The sequence below is a fragment of the Nerophis ophidion genome, linkage group LG20, assembly GCF_033978795.1.
Source record: "Nerophis ophidion isolate RoL-2023_Sa linkage group LG20, RoL_Noph_v1.0, whole genome shotgun sequence".
Lineage (NCBI taxonomy): Eukaryota > Metazoa > Chordata > Actinopteri > Syngnathiformes > Syngnathidae > Nerophis > Nerophis ophidion.
The window spans coordinates 10,806,213-10,819,722 of NC_084630.1; the positions used below are offsets into that span (position 1 = coordinate 10,806,213).

At 40.4% G+C, this 13,510-nt stretch overlaps 1 protein-coding gene across 1 annotated transcript; it reads left to right on the plus strand.

Moving 5' to 3' along the window:
- The first annotated feature begins 329 nt into the window (after positions 1 to 329).
- On the plus strand, positions 330 to 10,767 carry nansa (N-acetylneuraminic acid synthase a). The gene is made up of 6 exons (XM_061880439.1): positions 330 to 590; positions 5,512 to 5,727; positions 5,813 to 5,912; positions 5,986 to 6,140; positions 6,206 to 6,472; positions 10,355 to 10,767. Exons 1-6 carry the CDS (start codon positions 459 to 461, stop codon positions 10,562 to 10,564), a joined length of 1,080 nt encoding a protein of 359 aa, XP_061736423.1. The 5' UTR covers positions 330 to 458; the 3' UTR covers positions 10,565 to 10,767.
- The last annotated feature ends 2,743 nt before the right edge of the window (positions 10,768 to 13,510 follow it).

The window sequence follows — 13,510 nt, forward strand, 5'->3', positions numbered from 1 at the left end:
TTTAAAATCCTGCACTACCATGAGCTTATGTAACAAAATTTCGTTCTTACCTGTGCTGAGAAGTTTGAATTTGAATGACTAAAAAGGAAGTCTGAGTCTAATTTAATAAATTTTGCACTGTTATACAATTTAATAAATCAGAAACTGATGACATAGTGCTGTGTTTTACTTATTCATCTCTTTTTTCAACCAAAAATTATTTGCTCTGATTAGGGGGTACTTGAATGAAAAAAATGTTCACGGGGGTACATCACTGAAAAAAGGTTGAGAACCACTATCTATGACGTCAACCCCCGTGTGCAACAAATGCGGAAGTCATAAATAACACTTCCGGAATGTGCACCCGAATAACTGTCCCGGTCGGCTTCTCATAGCGCGACCAACTCATCGCTCCTCTCCGATCATTCAGCAAATACTTTAGTTATTGAGTTTGTTTGTTTTTTTTAGCTGACACCAACATGCCTTTAAAGTTTGAACTGTGTCCCGGGAGGACGATTGGAGGCAACCATCCGTGTTTTATTATCGCCGAAATCGGACAAAACCACCAGGGAGACATCGAGATTGCCAAGAAAATGATCAAAATGGCGAAGGTAAAAACCGCTACACGGATATAAAAACTAAGAGCTTTGTTTCTTAAAACGTCTTGTTTATGCTTGATTATTTTTACAAGTTTAATTAAATAAACTATAAATAATCAACTTTAGATGTCCGTTTTTTAGAATGTCTTGTTTTAAAACGTGGCTTGAAAAGCCTTAATTAACGATAAAGACTGTAAAATCTATACATTGCTTATCATTTGTTTGCACAAGTAGCATGAGTGGGGAACTAAGTCTAGTAGTTCTGTTTGTCTTGTTCGTTTTTAAACATCCATCCATTTTCTACCGCTTATTCCCTTTTGGGGGCGCGGGGGGCGCCGGTGCCTATCACAGCTACATTCGGGCGGAAGGCGGCGTACACCCTGGACAAGTCGCCAACTCATCGCAGGGCCAACACAGATAGACAGACAACATTCACACACTAGGGCAGTGGCTCTCAACCTTTTTTGAGTGAACATTTTTTTTATTAAAGCACCCCCTAATCAGAGCAAAGCATTTCTGCTTAAAAAAAACAGAGAGAAAGAAGTAAAATACAGTGAAGTGAAGTGAATTATATAGCGCTTTTCTCAAGTGACTCAAAGCGCTTTACATAGTGACACCCAATATCTAAGTTACATTTAAACCAGTGTGGGTGGCACTGGGAGCAGGTGGGTAAAGTGTCTTGCCCAAGGACACAACGGCAGTGACTAGGATGGCACAAGCGGGAATCGTACCCGCAACCCTCAAGTTGCTGGCACGGCCGCTCTACCAACCGAGCTAAACCGCAGCTATGAAATACAGCACTATGTCATCAGTTTCTGATTTATTAAATTGTACAACAGTGCAAAATATTGCTCATTTGTAGTGGTCTTTCTTGAACTATTTGGAAAAAAAGATATAAAAATAACTAAAAACTTGTTGAAAAATAAACAAGTGATTCAATTATGAATAAAGATTTCTACACATAGAAGTAATCATCAACTTAAAGTGCCCTATTTGGGGATTGTAATAGAGATCCATCTGGATTCATGAACTTAATTCTAAACATCCATCCATCCATTTCTACCGCTTATTCCCTTTTGGGGTCGCGGGGGGCGCTGGCGCCAATCTCAGCTACAATCGGGCGGAAGGCGGTATACACCCTGGACAAGTCGCCCTCTCATCGCAGGGCCAACACAGACAGACAGACACATTCACACTCACATTCACACACTAGGGCAGTGGCTCTCAACCTTTTTTGAGTGAACATTTTTTTTATTAAAGTACCCCCTAATCAGAGCAAAGCATATCTGCTTAAAAAAAAAGAGAGAAAGAAGTAAAATAAAATATATGTCATCAGTTTCTGATTTATTAAATTGTACAACAGTGCAAAATATTGCTCATTTGTAGTGGTCTTTCTTGAACTATTTGGAAAAAAAGATATAAAAATAACTAAAAACTTGTTGAAAAATAAACAAGTGATTCAATTATGATTAAAGATTTCTACACATAGAAGTAATCATCAACTTAAAGTGCCCTCTTTGGGGATTGTAATAGAGATCCATCTGGATTCATGAACTTAATTCTAAACATCCATCCATCCATTTTCTACCGCTTATTCCCTCTTGGGGGCGCTGGTGCCTATCACAGCTACATTCGGGAGGAAGGCGGTGTACACCCTGGACAAGTCGCCACCTCATCGCAGGGCCAACACAGATAGACAGATAACATTCACACTCACATTCACACACTAGACCAGTGGTTCTCAACCTTTTTTGAGTGAACATTTTTTTAATTCAAGTACCCCCTAATCAGAGCAAAGCATTTCTGCTTAAAAAAAAAAAGAGAGAAAGAAGTAAAATACAGTGAAGTGAAGTGAATTATATTTATATAGCGCTTTTCTCAAGTGACTCAAAGCGCTTTACATAGTGAAACCCAATATCTAAGTTACATTTAAACCAGTGTGGGTGGCACTGGGAGCAGGTGGGTAAATTGTCTTGCCCAAGGACACAACGGCAGTGACTAGGATGGCACAAGCGGGAATCGTACCTGCAACCCTCAAGTTGCTGGCACGGCCACTCTACCAACCGAGCTATGCCGCAGCTATGAAATACAGCCCTATGTCGTCAGTTTCTGATTTATTAAATTGTACAACAGTGCAAAATATTGCTCATTTGTAGTGGTCTTTCTTGAACTATTTGGGAAAAAAAGATATAAAAATAACTAAAAACTTGTTGAAAAATAAACAAGTGATTCAATTGTAAATAAAGATTTCTACACATAGAAGTACGGTAATCATCGAATTAAAGTGCCCTCTTTGGGGATTGTAATAGAGATCCATCTGGATGCATGAACTTAATTCTAAACATCCATCCATCCATCTATTTTCTACCGCTTATTCCCTTTTGGGGTCGCGGGGGGCGCTGGTGCCTATCACAGCTACATTCGGGCGGAAGGCGGTGTACACCCTGGACAAGTCGCCCTCTCATCGCAGGGCCAACACAGATAGACAGACAACATTCACACTCACATTCACACACTAGGGCAGTGGCTCTCAACCTTTTTTGAGTGAACATTTTTTTTATTAAAGTACCCCCTAATCAGAGCAAAGCATATCTGCTTAAAAAAAAAGAGAGAAAGAAGTAAAATAAAATATATGTCATCAGTTTCTGATTTATTAAATTGTACAACAGTGCAAAATATTGCTCATTTGTAGTGGTCTTTCTTGAACTATTTGGAAAAAAAGATATAAAAATAACTAAAAACTTGTTGAAAAATAAACAAGTGATTCAATTATAAATAAAGTTTTCTACACATAGAAGTAATCATCAACTTAAAGTGCCCTCTTTGGGGATTGTAATAGAGATCCATCTGGATTCATCAACTTAATTCTAAACATCCATCCATCCATTTCCTACCGCTTATTCCCTCTTGGGGTCGCGGGGGGCGCTGGTGCCTATCACAGCTACATTCGGGCGGAAGGCGGTGTACACCCTGGACAAGTCGCCCTCTCATCGCAGGGCCAACACAGATAGACAACATTCACACTCACATTCACACACTAGGGCAGTGGCTCTCAACCTTTTTTGAGTGAACATTTTTTTTATTAAAGTACCCCCTAATCAGAGCAAAGCATTTCTGCTTAAAAAAAAAAAGAGATAAAGAAGTAAAATACAGCACTATGTCATCAGTTTCTGATTTATTAAATTGTACAACAGTGCAAAATATTGCTCATTTGTAGTGGTCTTTCTTGAACTATTTGGGAAACAAAGATATAAAAATAACTAAAAACTTGTTGAAAAATAAACAAGTGATTCAATTATGAATAAAGATTTCTACACATAGAAGTAATCATGGACTTAAAGTGTCCTCTTTGGGGATTGTAATAGAGATCCATCTGGATTCATGAACTTAATTCTAAACATCCATCCACCCATTTTCTAACGCGTATTCCCTTTTGGGGTCGCGGGGGGCGCTGGCGCCTATCTCAGCTACAATCGGGCGGAAGGCGGTATACACCCTGGACAAGTCGCCACCTCATCGCAGGGCCAACACAGATAGACAAACAACATTCACACTCACATTCACACACTAGACCAGTGGTTCTCAACCTTTTTTGAGTGAACATTTTTTTAATTCAAGTACCCCCTAATCAGAGCAAAGCATTTCTGCTTAAAAAAAAAAGAGAGAAAGAAGTAAAATACAGTGAAGTGAAGTGAATTATATTTATATAGCGCTTTTCTCAAGTGACTCAGCGCTTTACATAGTGACACCCAATATCTAAGTTACATTTAAACCAGTGTGGGTGGCACTGGGAGCAGGTGGGTAAATTGTCTTGCCCAAGGACACAACGGCAGTGACTAGGATGGCACGAGCGGGAATCGTACCTGCAACCCTCAAGTTGCTGGCACGGCCACTCTACCAACCGAGCTATGCCGCAGCTATGAAATACAGCCCTATGTCGTCAGTTTCTGATTTATTAAATTGTACAACAGTGCAAAATATTGCTCATTTGTAGTGGTCTTTCTTGAACTATTTGGGAAAAAAAGATATAAAAATAACAAAAAACTTGTTGAAAAATAAACAAGTGATTCAATTGTAAATAAAGATTTCTACACATAGAAGTACGGTAATCATCGAATTAAAGTGCCCTCTTTGGGGAATGTAATAGAGATCCATCTGGATGCATGAACTTAATTCTAAACATTCATCCATCCATTTTCTACTGCTTATTCCCTTTTGGAGTTGCGGGGGGCGCTGGCGCCTATCTCAGCTACAGTCGGGCGGAAGGTGGGGTACACCCTGGACAAGTCGCCACCTCATCGCAGGGCCAACACAGATAGACAGACAATATTCACACTCACATTCACACACTAGGGCCAATTTAGTGTTGCCAATCAACCTATCCCCAGGTGCATGTCTTTGGAGGTGGGAGGAGTACCCGGAGGGAACCCACGCATTCACGGGGAGAACATGCAAACTCCACACAGAAAGATCCCGAGCCTGGATTTGAACCCAGGACTGCGGGACCTTCGTATTGTGAGGCAGACGCACTAACCCCTCTTCCACCGTGAAGCCCTTAATTCTAAACAGTTCTTCACAAAAAAAAAAAATCTTTAACATCAATATTTATGGAACATGTCCACAAAAAAATCGAGCTGTCAACACCGAATATTGCATTGTTGCGTTTCTTTTCAAAGTTTATGAACTTCCATTCATATTTTGTTGAAGTATTATTCAATAAATATTTTTATAAAGGATTTTAGAATTGTTGCAATTTTTACAATATTGAAAAAAAAAAATCTCACTACCCTTTGGCATACCTCCAAGTACCCCGAGGGGTACGCGTACCCCCATTTGAGAACCACTGCACTAGGGCCATATATACTTATTTATAATATACATTAAAGTGTATACAATTCTATAAAATGTCTGCCTTACTTTAATTCATGTACAGGACTGCGGTGCTGATTGTGCCAAATTCCAGAAAAGTGAACTGCAGTACAAATTTAACAAACATGCCTTAGAACGCCCCTACACGTCCAAACACTCCTGGGGGGCCACTTATGGAGAGCACAAGCGCCACCTGGAGTTCAGCCATGAGCAGTACAGGGAGTTGCAGAAATATGCCAAGGAAGTGGGAATCTTCTTCACCGCCTCAGGAATGGACGAGGTATGTCAAAAACTGCAACACAATTCTACTTTATACATCACTTTAAAGAAATGTAACGTTTCAAAAAGTTGTTTTCCACCTCTAGATGGCAGTAGAGTTTCTCCATGAGCTAAATGTGCCTTTCTTTAAAGTGGGCTCAGGAGACACCAACAACTTTCCGTATCTGGAGAAGACGGCAAAGAAAGGTGGAACCCTTGATTGATTTATTAAAATATATGAATTACTGTTATGTTGAAGTCTTGTTTTATGTGTTGTCAGGACGTCCCATGGTGGTTTCCAGTGGGATGCAGTCCATGGAGACGATGCGTCGGGTGTACAAGACGGTGAAAGAGCACAACCAAAACTTTGCCATCCTGCAGTGTACCAGCGCCTACCCTCTTGAGTCTGAGGACGTCAACCTCAGAGTGATCACAGTAAATAGAAGGCAGTATAACCTAATATAGAAGCATGCATTGTCCTATAATCTTTCAATCCACAGGAATACATGAAGGAATTCCCAGATATTCCAATTGGATATTCTGGCCACGAGTCTGGAATCAGTATTTCAGTGGCAGCTGTTGCTTTGGGGGCAAAAGTCATCGAGCGCCACGTGACACTGGACAAGACGTGGAAGGGAAGTGATCACGCGGCGTCGCTGGAGCCCGCTGAGCTGGCCGAGCTGGTTCGCTCTGTCCGAGTGGTGGAGAAGGCACTGGGTAGTGGCGTCAAGAGGATGCTTCCTTGTGAGAAGCCATGCCATGAAAAGGTGAGACAATTGTTACAGTCAAAAGTGTACATACACCCATTATGGGCATGAGTATCCTATGGGTTTTGGACTAGGAGTGCCCCGATTTGATAAGTATTTTGGATATAAATGCGATATCAGCGGGAAAAAAAACAAATATATGGGATTTTATTGCCTTTTATCCTATGAGATGCTATAAGTTAAAAAGGACCAATTATTGTCACACACACTATGTGTGGCGAAATTATTCTCTGCATTTGACCCATCACCCTTGATCACCCCCTGGGAGGTGAGGGGAGCAATGAGCAGCAGCAGTGGCCGCGCCCGGGAATCATTTTTGGTGATTTTACTCCCAATTTCAACCCTTGATGCTGAGTGCCAAGCAGGGAGGTAATGGGTCCCATTTTTGTAGTCTTAGGTATGACTCGGCTGGGGTTTGAACTCACAACCTACCGATCTCAGGGCGGACACTAACCACTAGGCCAGTGGTTCTCAACCTTTTTTCAGTGATGTACCCCCTGTAAACGTATTTTTTTTAGTTCAAGTACTCCCTAATCAGAGCAAAGCATTTTTGGTTGGAAAAAAAGAGATACAGAAGTAAAATACAGCACTATGTCATCAGTTTCTGATTCATTACATTGTATAACAGTGCAAAATATTGCTCATTCGTAGTGGTCTTTCTTGAACTATTTGGAAAAAAGGATATAAAAATAACTAAAAACTTGTTGAAAAATAAACAAGTGATTCAATTATGAATAAAGATTTCTACACATAGAAGTAATCATCAACTTAAAGTGTCCTCTTTGGGGATTGTAATAGAGATCCATCTGGATTCATGAACTTAATTCTAAACATTTCTTCACAAAAAAAGAAATCTATAACATCAATATTTATGTAACATGTCTACAAAAAATCTGGCTGTCAACACTGAATATTGCATTGTTGTATTTTTTTGTTTTGCAGTTTATGAACTTACATTCATACACACACATATATATATATATATATATATATATATATATATATATATACACACACGTGTGTGTATATATGTATTTGTGTGTGTATATATATGTGTGTGTGTTTATATATACAGTATATACGTATATATGTGTGTGTGTTTAAATATATTGATATATATATATATATATATATATGTGTGTGTGTGTTTATATATATATATATGTGCGTGTATATATATGTATTTGTGTGTTTATATGTGTGTGTGTGTATATATATATATATATATATATATATATATATATATATATACTTATATATATATATATATATAAACACACACATATATATATATATATATATATATATATATGTGTGTGTTTATATATATATATGTATATATATGTATATATACATTATGTATATATATATATATACATACACATACAATTGATATGTATCCCTGCAGCCATTACAACACAACATCGAAACACACAAGCTAGACATATGTAGTAAGTTCCCATAATTGAAAACTAATGCAGTCTATAACCACATTTAGTCAATTTAAACAAATATATAATTTTAGTTGCATATATATTTACAGTAGCCATGTTTACATGGACACAAAAAATCAGAATAAAGGCCCATCTTTGTACGGACGTTGAAGGATTCCAGCCTCCTGAGTAAGTAGAGGCGGCTCTGACCCTTCTTGTAGAGGGCCTCAGCGTGTTTTGATCCATTCAGCTTGTTGTAGATGTGTACTCCGAAGTATTTATAATCCTCAACCATTTCCACATCCACGCCCCTGATGGAAAAAGGGGTCGCCGGAGTACTCCTCCTCCTTCCCAGGTCCACAACCAGCTACTTGGTCTTGGTCACATTAAGCTGGAGGTGGTTCTTTCCACACCATGTGACAAAGTCCTCCACCAGTGCCCTGTATTCCTCGTCATCACCATCCTCAATACACCCCACTATCGCAGAGTCATCAGAAAACTTCTGAAGGTGGCAGGACTCTGACCGATAGTGGAAATCTGTGGTGTAGATGGTGAAGAGGAAGGGGGGGAGGACTGTGCCCTGCGGGGCCCTGGTGTTGCTGACCAGTCTGTCAGACACAGTCCTGCAGTACTGTGGTCTGTCAGTCAGGTAATCAACAACCCAGGACACGAAGGGGGCCTCCACCTGCATCGTCTCTAACTTCACACCCAGTAGCCCGGGGCATATTGTATCGAAAGCACCGGAGAAGTAAAAAAAACATGACCCTCACACTGCTCGCTGGCTTGTCTAGGTGGGTGTGGGCTCGGTTCAGCAGGTAGATGACCACGTCCTCCACTCCCAGTCGGGGCTGGTAGGCGAACTGGACTGGGTCCAGGTGGGGCTTGAGCGTCGGGCGGAGTTGTTCCAGGACCAACTTCTCCATGGTCTTCATGATATGAGAGGTTAGAGCCACCGGCCTGAGGTTTTCCACCGTGTGGGGACTTTCTGCAGCCTTTGAGCACCCTGGGGCTCACACAGTCTGTGTGTAACTTGTTTGGCTGTGCATTCACCTGTTCTGCAGACAGAGACACTGGGGGGTCTCAGGTGGTTGGGGAAGGGGGGTCGTCAAGCTGAGGGTGAGGTGTTCAGTGGGGTGAGGTAGTCATTGGAGTTGGGTAGCTGTGAGGAGGGGGAGGGGTGGATTGGATCGCTGAAGTTGTCAGGGGACCGGCCGGCAAACACGACGAGTATTTAGTCAACCACCGATTGTGCAAATTCTCCCACTTAAAATGATGACAAAGGTCTGTAATTTTCATCATAGGTACACTTCAACTGTGAGGGACAGAATGTGAAAAAAAAAATCCAGGAATTCACATTGTAGGAATTTTAAATAATTCATTTGTAAATTATGGTGGAAAATAAGTATTTGGTAAACCATTCAAAGCTCTCACTGATGGAAGGAGGTTTTTGGCTCAAAATCTCACGATACATGGCCCCATTCTTTCTTTCCTTAACACGGATCAATTGTCCTGTCCCCTTAGCAGAAAAACAGCCCTAAAGCATGATGTTTCCACCCCCATGCTTCACAGTAGGTTTGGTGTTCATGGGATGCAACTCAGTATTCTTCTTCCTCCAAACACTACGAGTTGAGTTTATACCAAAATGGATACATGGATGATACAGCAGAGGATTGGGAGAATGTCATGTGGTCAGATGAAACCAAAATAGAACTTTTTGGTATAAACTCAACTCGTCGTGTTTGGAGGAAGAAGAATACCGAGTTGCATCCCAAGAACACCAAACCTTCTGTGAAGCATGGGGGTGGAAACATCATGCTTTGGGGCTGTTTTTCTGCTAAGGGGACAGGACGATTGATCCGTGTTAAGGAAAAAATGAATGGGGCCATGTATTGTGAGATTTTGAGCCAAAACCACCTATCAGTGAGAGCTTTGAATGGTTGACCAAATACTTATTTTCCACCATAATTTACAAATAAATTATTTAAAATTACTACATTGTGATTTCCTGTATTTTTTTTTCACATTCTGTCTCTCACAGTTGAAGTGTACCTATGATGAAAATTACAGACCTCTGTCATCATTTTAAGTGGGAGAACTTGCACAATCGGTGGCTGACTAAATACTTTTTTGCCCCACTGTATATATTTTAATGGAGGAATGTAGTTAATCATAAAACCGGCACCGAATTTTATTAAAAAGTATGAATTTTGAATTGAGAATCGTTTTGAATCGAATGTTTACCCCCAAGAATCGAATCGAATTGAATCATGTGGTGCCCAAAAAGTCACTGGCCCACGTAGTCATAGTTTGACACAGGATATATTTCTATTTCCATAACTTCATACAGAAATAATTCATTTAAAATCTGAACAAATCATAAATCCACCAGTGTTCTGAGGTAGATTGTGTTTATAGAAAAATGAATGACATGTTTTTTTCTACCCTCAAGCTGGGGAAGTCTGTGGTGGCCAAGGTGAAGATCCCCAAAGGAACTGTCCTCACCCTGGACATGTTGGCGGTGAAGGTGGCCGTGCCCATGGGTGTAGCTGCTGAGGACATCTTCCAGCTGATTGGCAGGGTTGTCACTGAAGACGTGGGAGACGATGAGAGTGTCACACCAGAGCTGGTGGACAGCTATGGGAAGAAGCCCAAATGCTGACAGTATGAAAGCAAAGCACTTAAATGATGAGGACATTAATCAAATGGGAATAATTTGGTGGGTGATTTGTTTTCTTGTTTAGTTTCAGTTACCAGGAACAGGAGGAGGGTAATTGCCCTCAGAGGTGACACAAAGCCAGCTCGCTTCTGTTCCCTAAAAGCAATCATGCACTGATGAAAAATAAATCAACAACATGATTATGAGTAATTAGCAGTCATGGTATTATCAGGTTGAGGGGTCAGCTAATTAGCCACTACATGAAGGCTATTCAACTGGCGGCCAAATCCGGCCCAGAAATGATATACCATACACCAGGTTCAGTTCAGAAATTGGAAGACAAACATTTTTGCAACAAATTCCTAAAAACACAAGAGTGCTCCTGTTGTACTCCACTGGATCTTTGTAAACACGTGGGCAGATCTTTGCAGACATTTTAATCTTGCGAGCAAACAGAACACTGGGGTCTGAACTTGAAATTTACTTAACAGAGGCGCCTTCCTCAAGGCTCATTTTTGCCAGATATACTTTTTTTTCCAAAATGCAATTAATGCACAGTAACTAAGGTGTTCCTGTAGCTTGTTTACTTCAGACGCAGTCAGTAGTCATTTGTTCAACTTCTTTGGGCATACAAACCTGTGAGAGACTCGCATTTTTGCAGAAGGTCAATAAAAACAGCAGACAAAAATAGACAAAAACTAAATGTCTACGGCAGAGGACATTGGATCTCTGGAATATTCAAAATAAAACAGTAAAGGAAACATGACCACCAAATAAACGTAGTTGCATATTTTTGCACTTATTCTTCTTTGTATAAAACCATGTCAGTTGTTTTGGCGCCTGTTTATAAAGATTTAAATCTAACATTATGTAACTATGTGCTAGCATTATTTTGAGTTTGCCATATGTGCTATAGAGCATGGGAGTTTCACTTTTAGAATTGATCTACTGAAATAATAACCATTAATATATGTGTTAACTTAGCAGCATTTGGCCCTGAGTCAACCTTGTATTCATTTTTCGGTTCAGTTCAGCTTCAGTTTATTTCGAAGATACGTACGATACAATGTAACGCGTCACACAATTCCAGCAGCACGTCGGAAAAGGAATAGGAAGAAGCCGAGCTCATTTAATCCTACCCCTTTTCATACCAAAGCAATTGTATTCCATTTCCTTGTTCTCTGTGATAGAACAGTGAACAAATAAATAAAATACCATAGTAAGCATCCATCCATCCATCCATTTCTACCGCTTATTCCCTTTTGAAGTCGCTGGGGACGCTGGTGCCTATCTCAGCTACAATCGGGCGGAAGGCGCTGTACACCCTGGACAAGTCGCCACCTCATCGCAGGGCCAACACAGATAGGCAGACCACATTCACACACTAGTAAGCAGACAAATATTAAAAACATAAATCTTTGTCTCAATAAAAGGAAAAAATGGTTTAAGATGTTCATCATAATTCTTGTTCTGTGTACTTTGTGAACACTTGCAGTTTGAACAGTCTCTTAAACTGAATCAATTTGGTGCTTTTTTCGATTTCTTTGGTTAATCCGTTCCATAATTTAATTCCACATACTGATATACTAAAGCATATTTATTTATGAAAGAGACATTTTTGTAAACAAGTTAAATGTGTTTAATGATAATACAAGCATGTGTAACACATATAGATGACTTTCTTTCACGAAGACAAGAATATAAGTTGGTGTATTACCTGATTCTGATGACTTGCATTGATTGCAATCAGACAGTAATGATGATAACGCCCACATTTTCAAATGGAGGAGAAAAAAAGTTGTCCTTTCTGTACAATACCACATGAAAGTGGTTGGTTTTTGGCATCTAATTCATCCAGCTTCCATACACTTTACAAGAAAAACATTGGCGGCAAATTCCGTAGCTTGCTTGATTGACATTCACGGCACCCGAGGGTCTTGTGAGATGACGCTGGCTGCTGCCAGTTCATTATTATGAAAAAAGGACAGAGAGGAACGCGAGAAACACTTTTTATTTCAACAGACTTTCGCGCCGTCCCTTCCGTCAAAACTCTAAAGGCCGACTGCACATTTCCTATCTTCACAATAAAAGCCCTGCTTCATGCTGCCTGGGCTAACAAAATAAGAGTCTCAGAAAGCTGGCGTGCACAAGTGATGTGCACGCCAGCTTTCTGAGGGATCGCTTGTGCACGCCAGTTTTCCGAGACTCTGTATTTAGTTAGCGCAGGCAGCATGAAGCAGGGCTTTTATTGTGAAGATAGGAAATGTGCAGTCGGCCTTTAGAGTTTTGACGGAAGGTACGGCGCGAGAGTCTGTTGAAATAAAAAGTGTTTCTCGCCTTCCTCTCGGTCATATTTTCATAATAATGATCTTGCAGCAGCCAGCGTCATCTCACAAGACCCTCCGGTACCGTGAATGTCATTTAAGTGACGTCTTGGTGAAGATTGATGATCACTAATTTTTAGGTCTATTTTTAAAAAAAGCCTGGCTTGAGATCAACTGACAAGCAATCGACGTAATGGGCACCCCTGGCCTAAAGGTTTGATTGATTGATTGATTGAAACTTTTATTGGTAGATTGCGAAGGAAGAGAGAGAATACATTATATGAAACAGTACAGTTTACACAGTAAAGTACATATTCCGTACATTTGCCCACTAGATGGCAACACCCGAAAAAGTTTTTCAACGTGTTTAAGTCGGGGTCCACGTTAATCAATTCTTAGTTTTAAGTGGCTGGCCTGGGAACGCCTCGGGATCCCCCGGGAGGAGCTGGACGAAGTGGCTGGGGAGAGGGAAGTCTGGGCTTCCCTGCTTAGGCTGCTGCCCCCGCGACCCGACCTCGAATAAGCTGAAGAAGATGGATGGGTTTTAAGTGTTGTACGCGCATAAAAATGTTTGAAATTAGACTTTCCTCTAAGGTTATATTTATTTTCTTTTGTTGAGAACAAT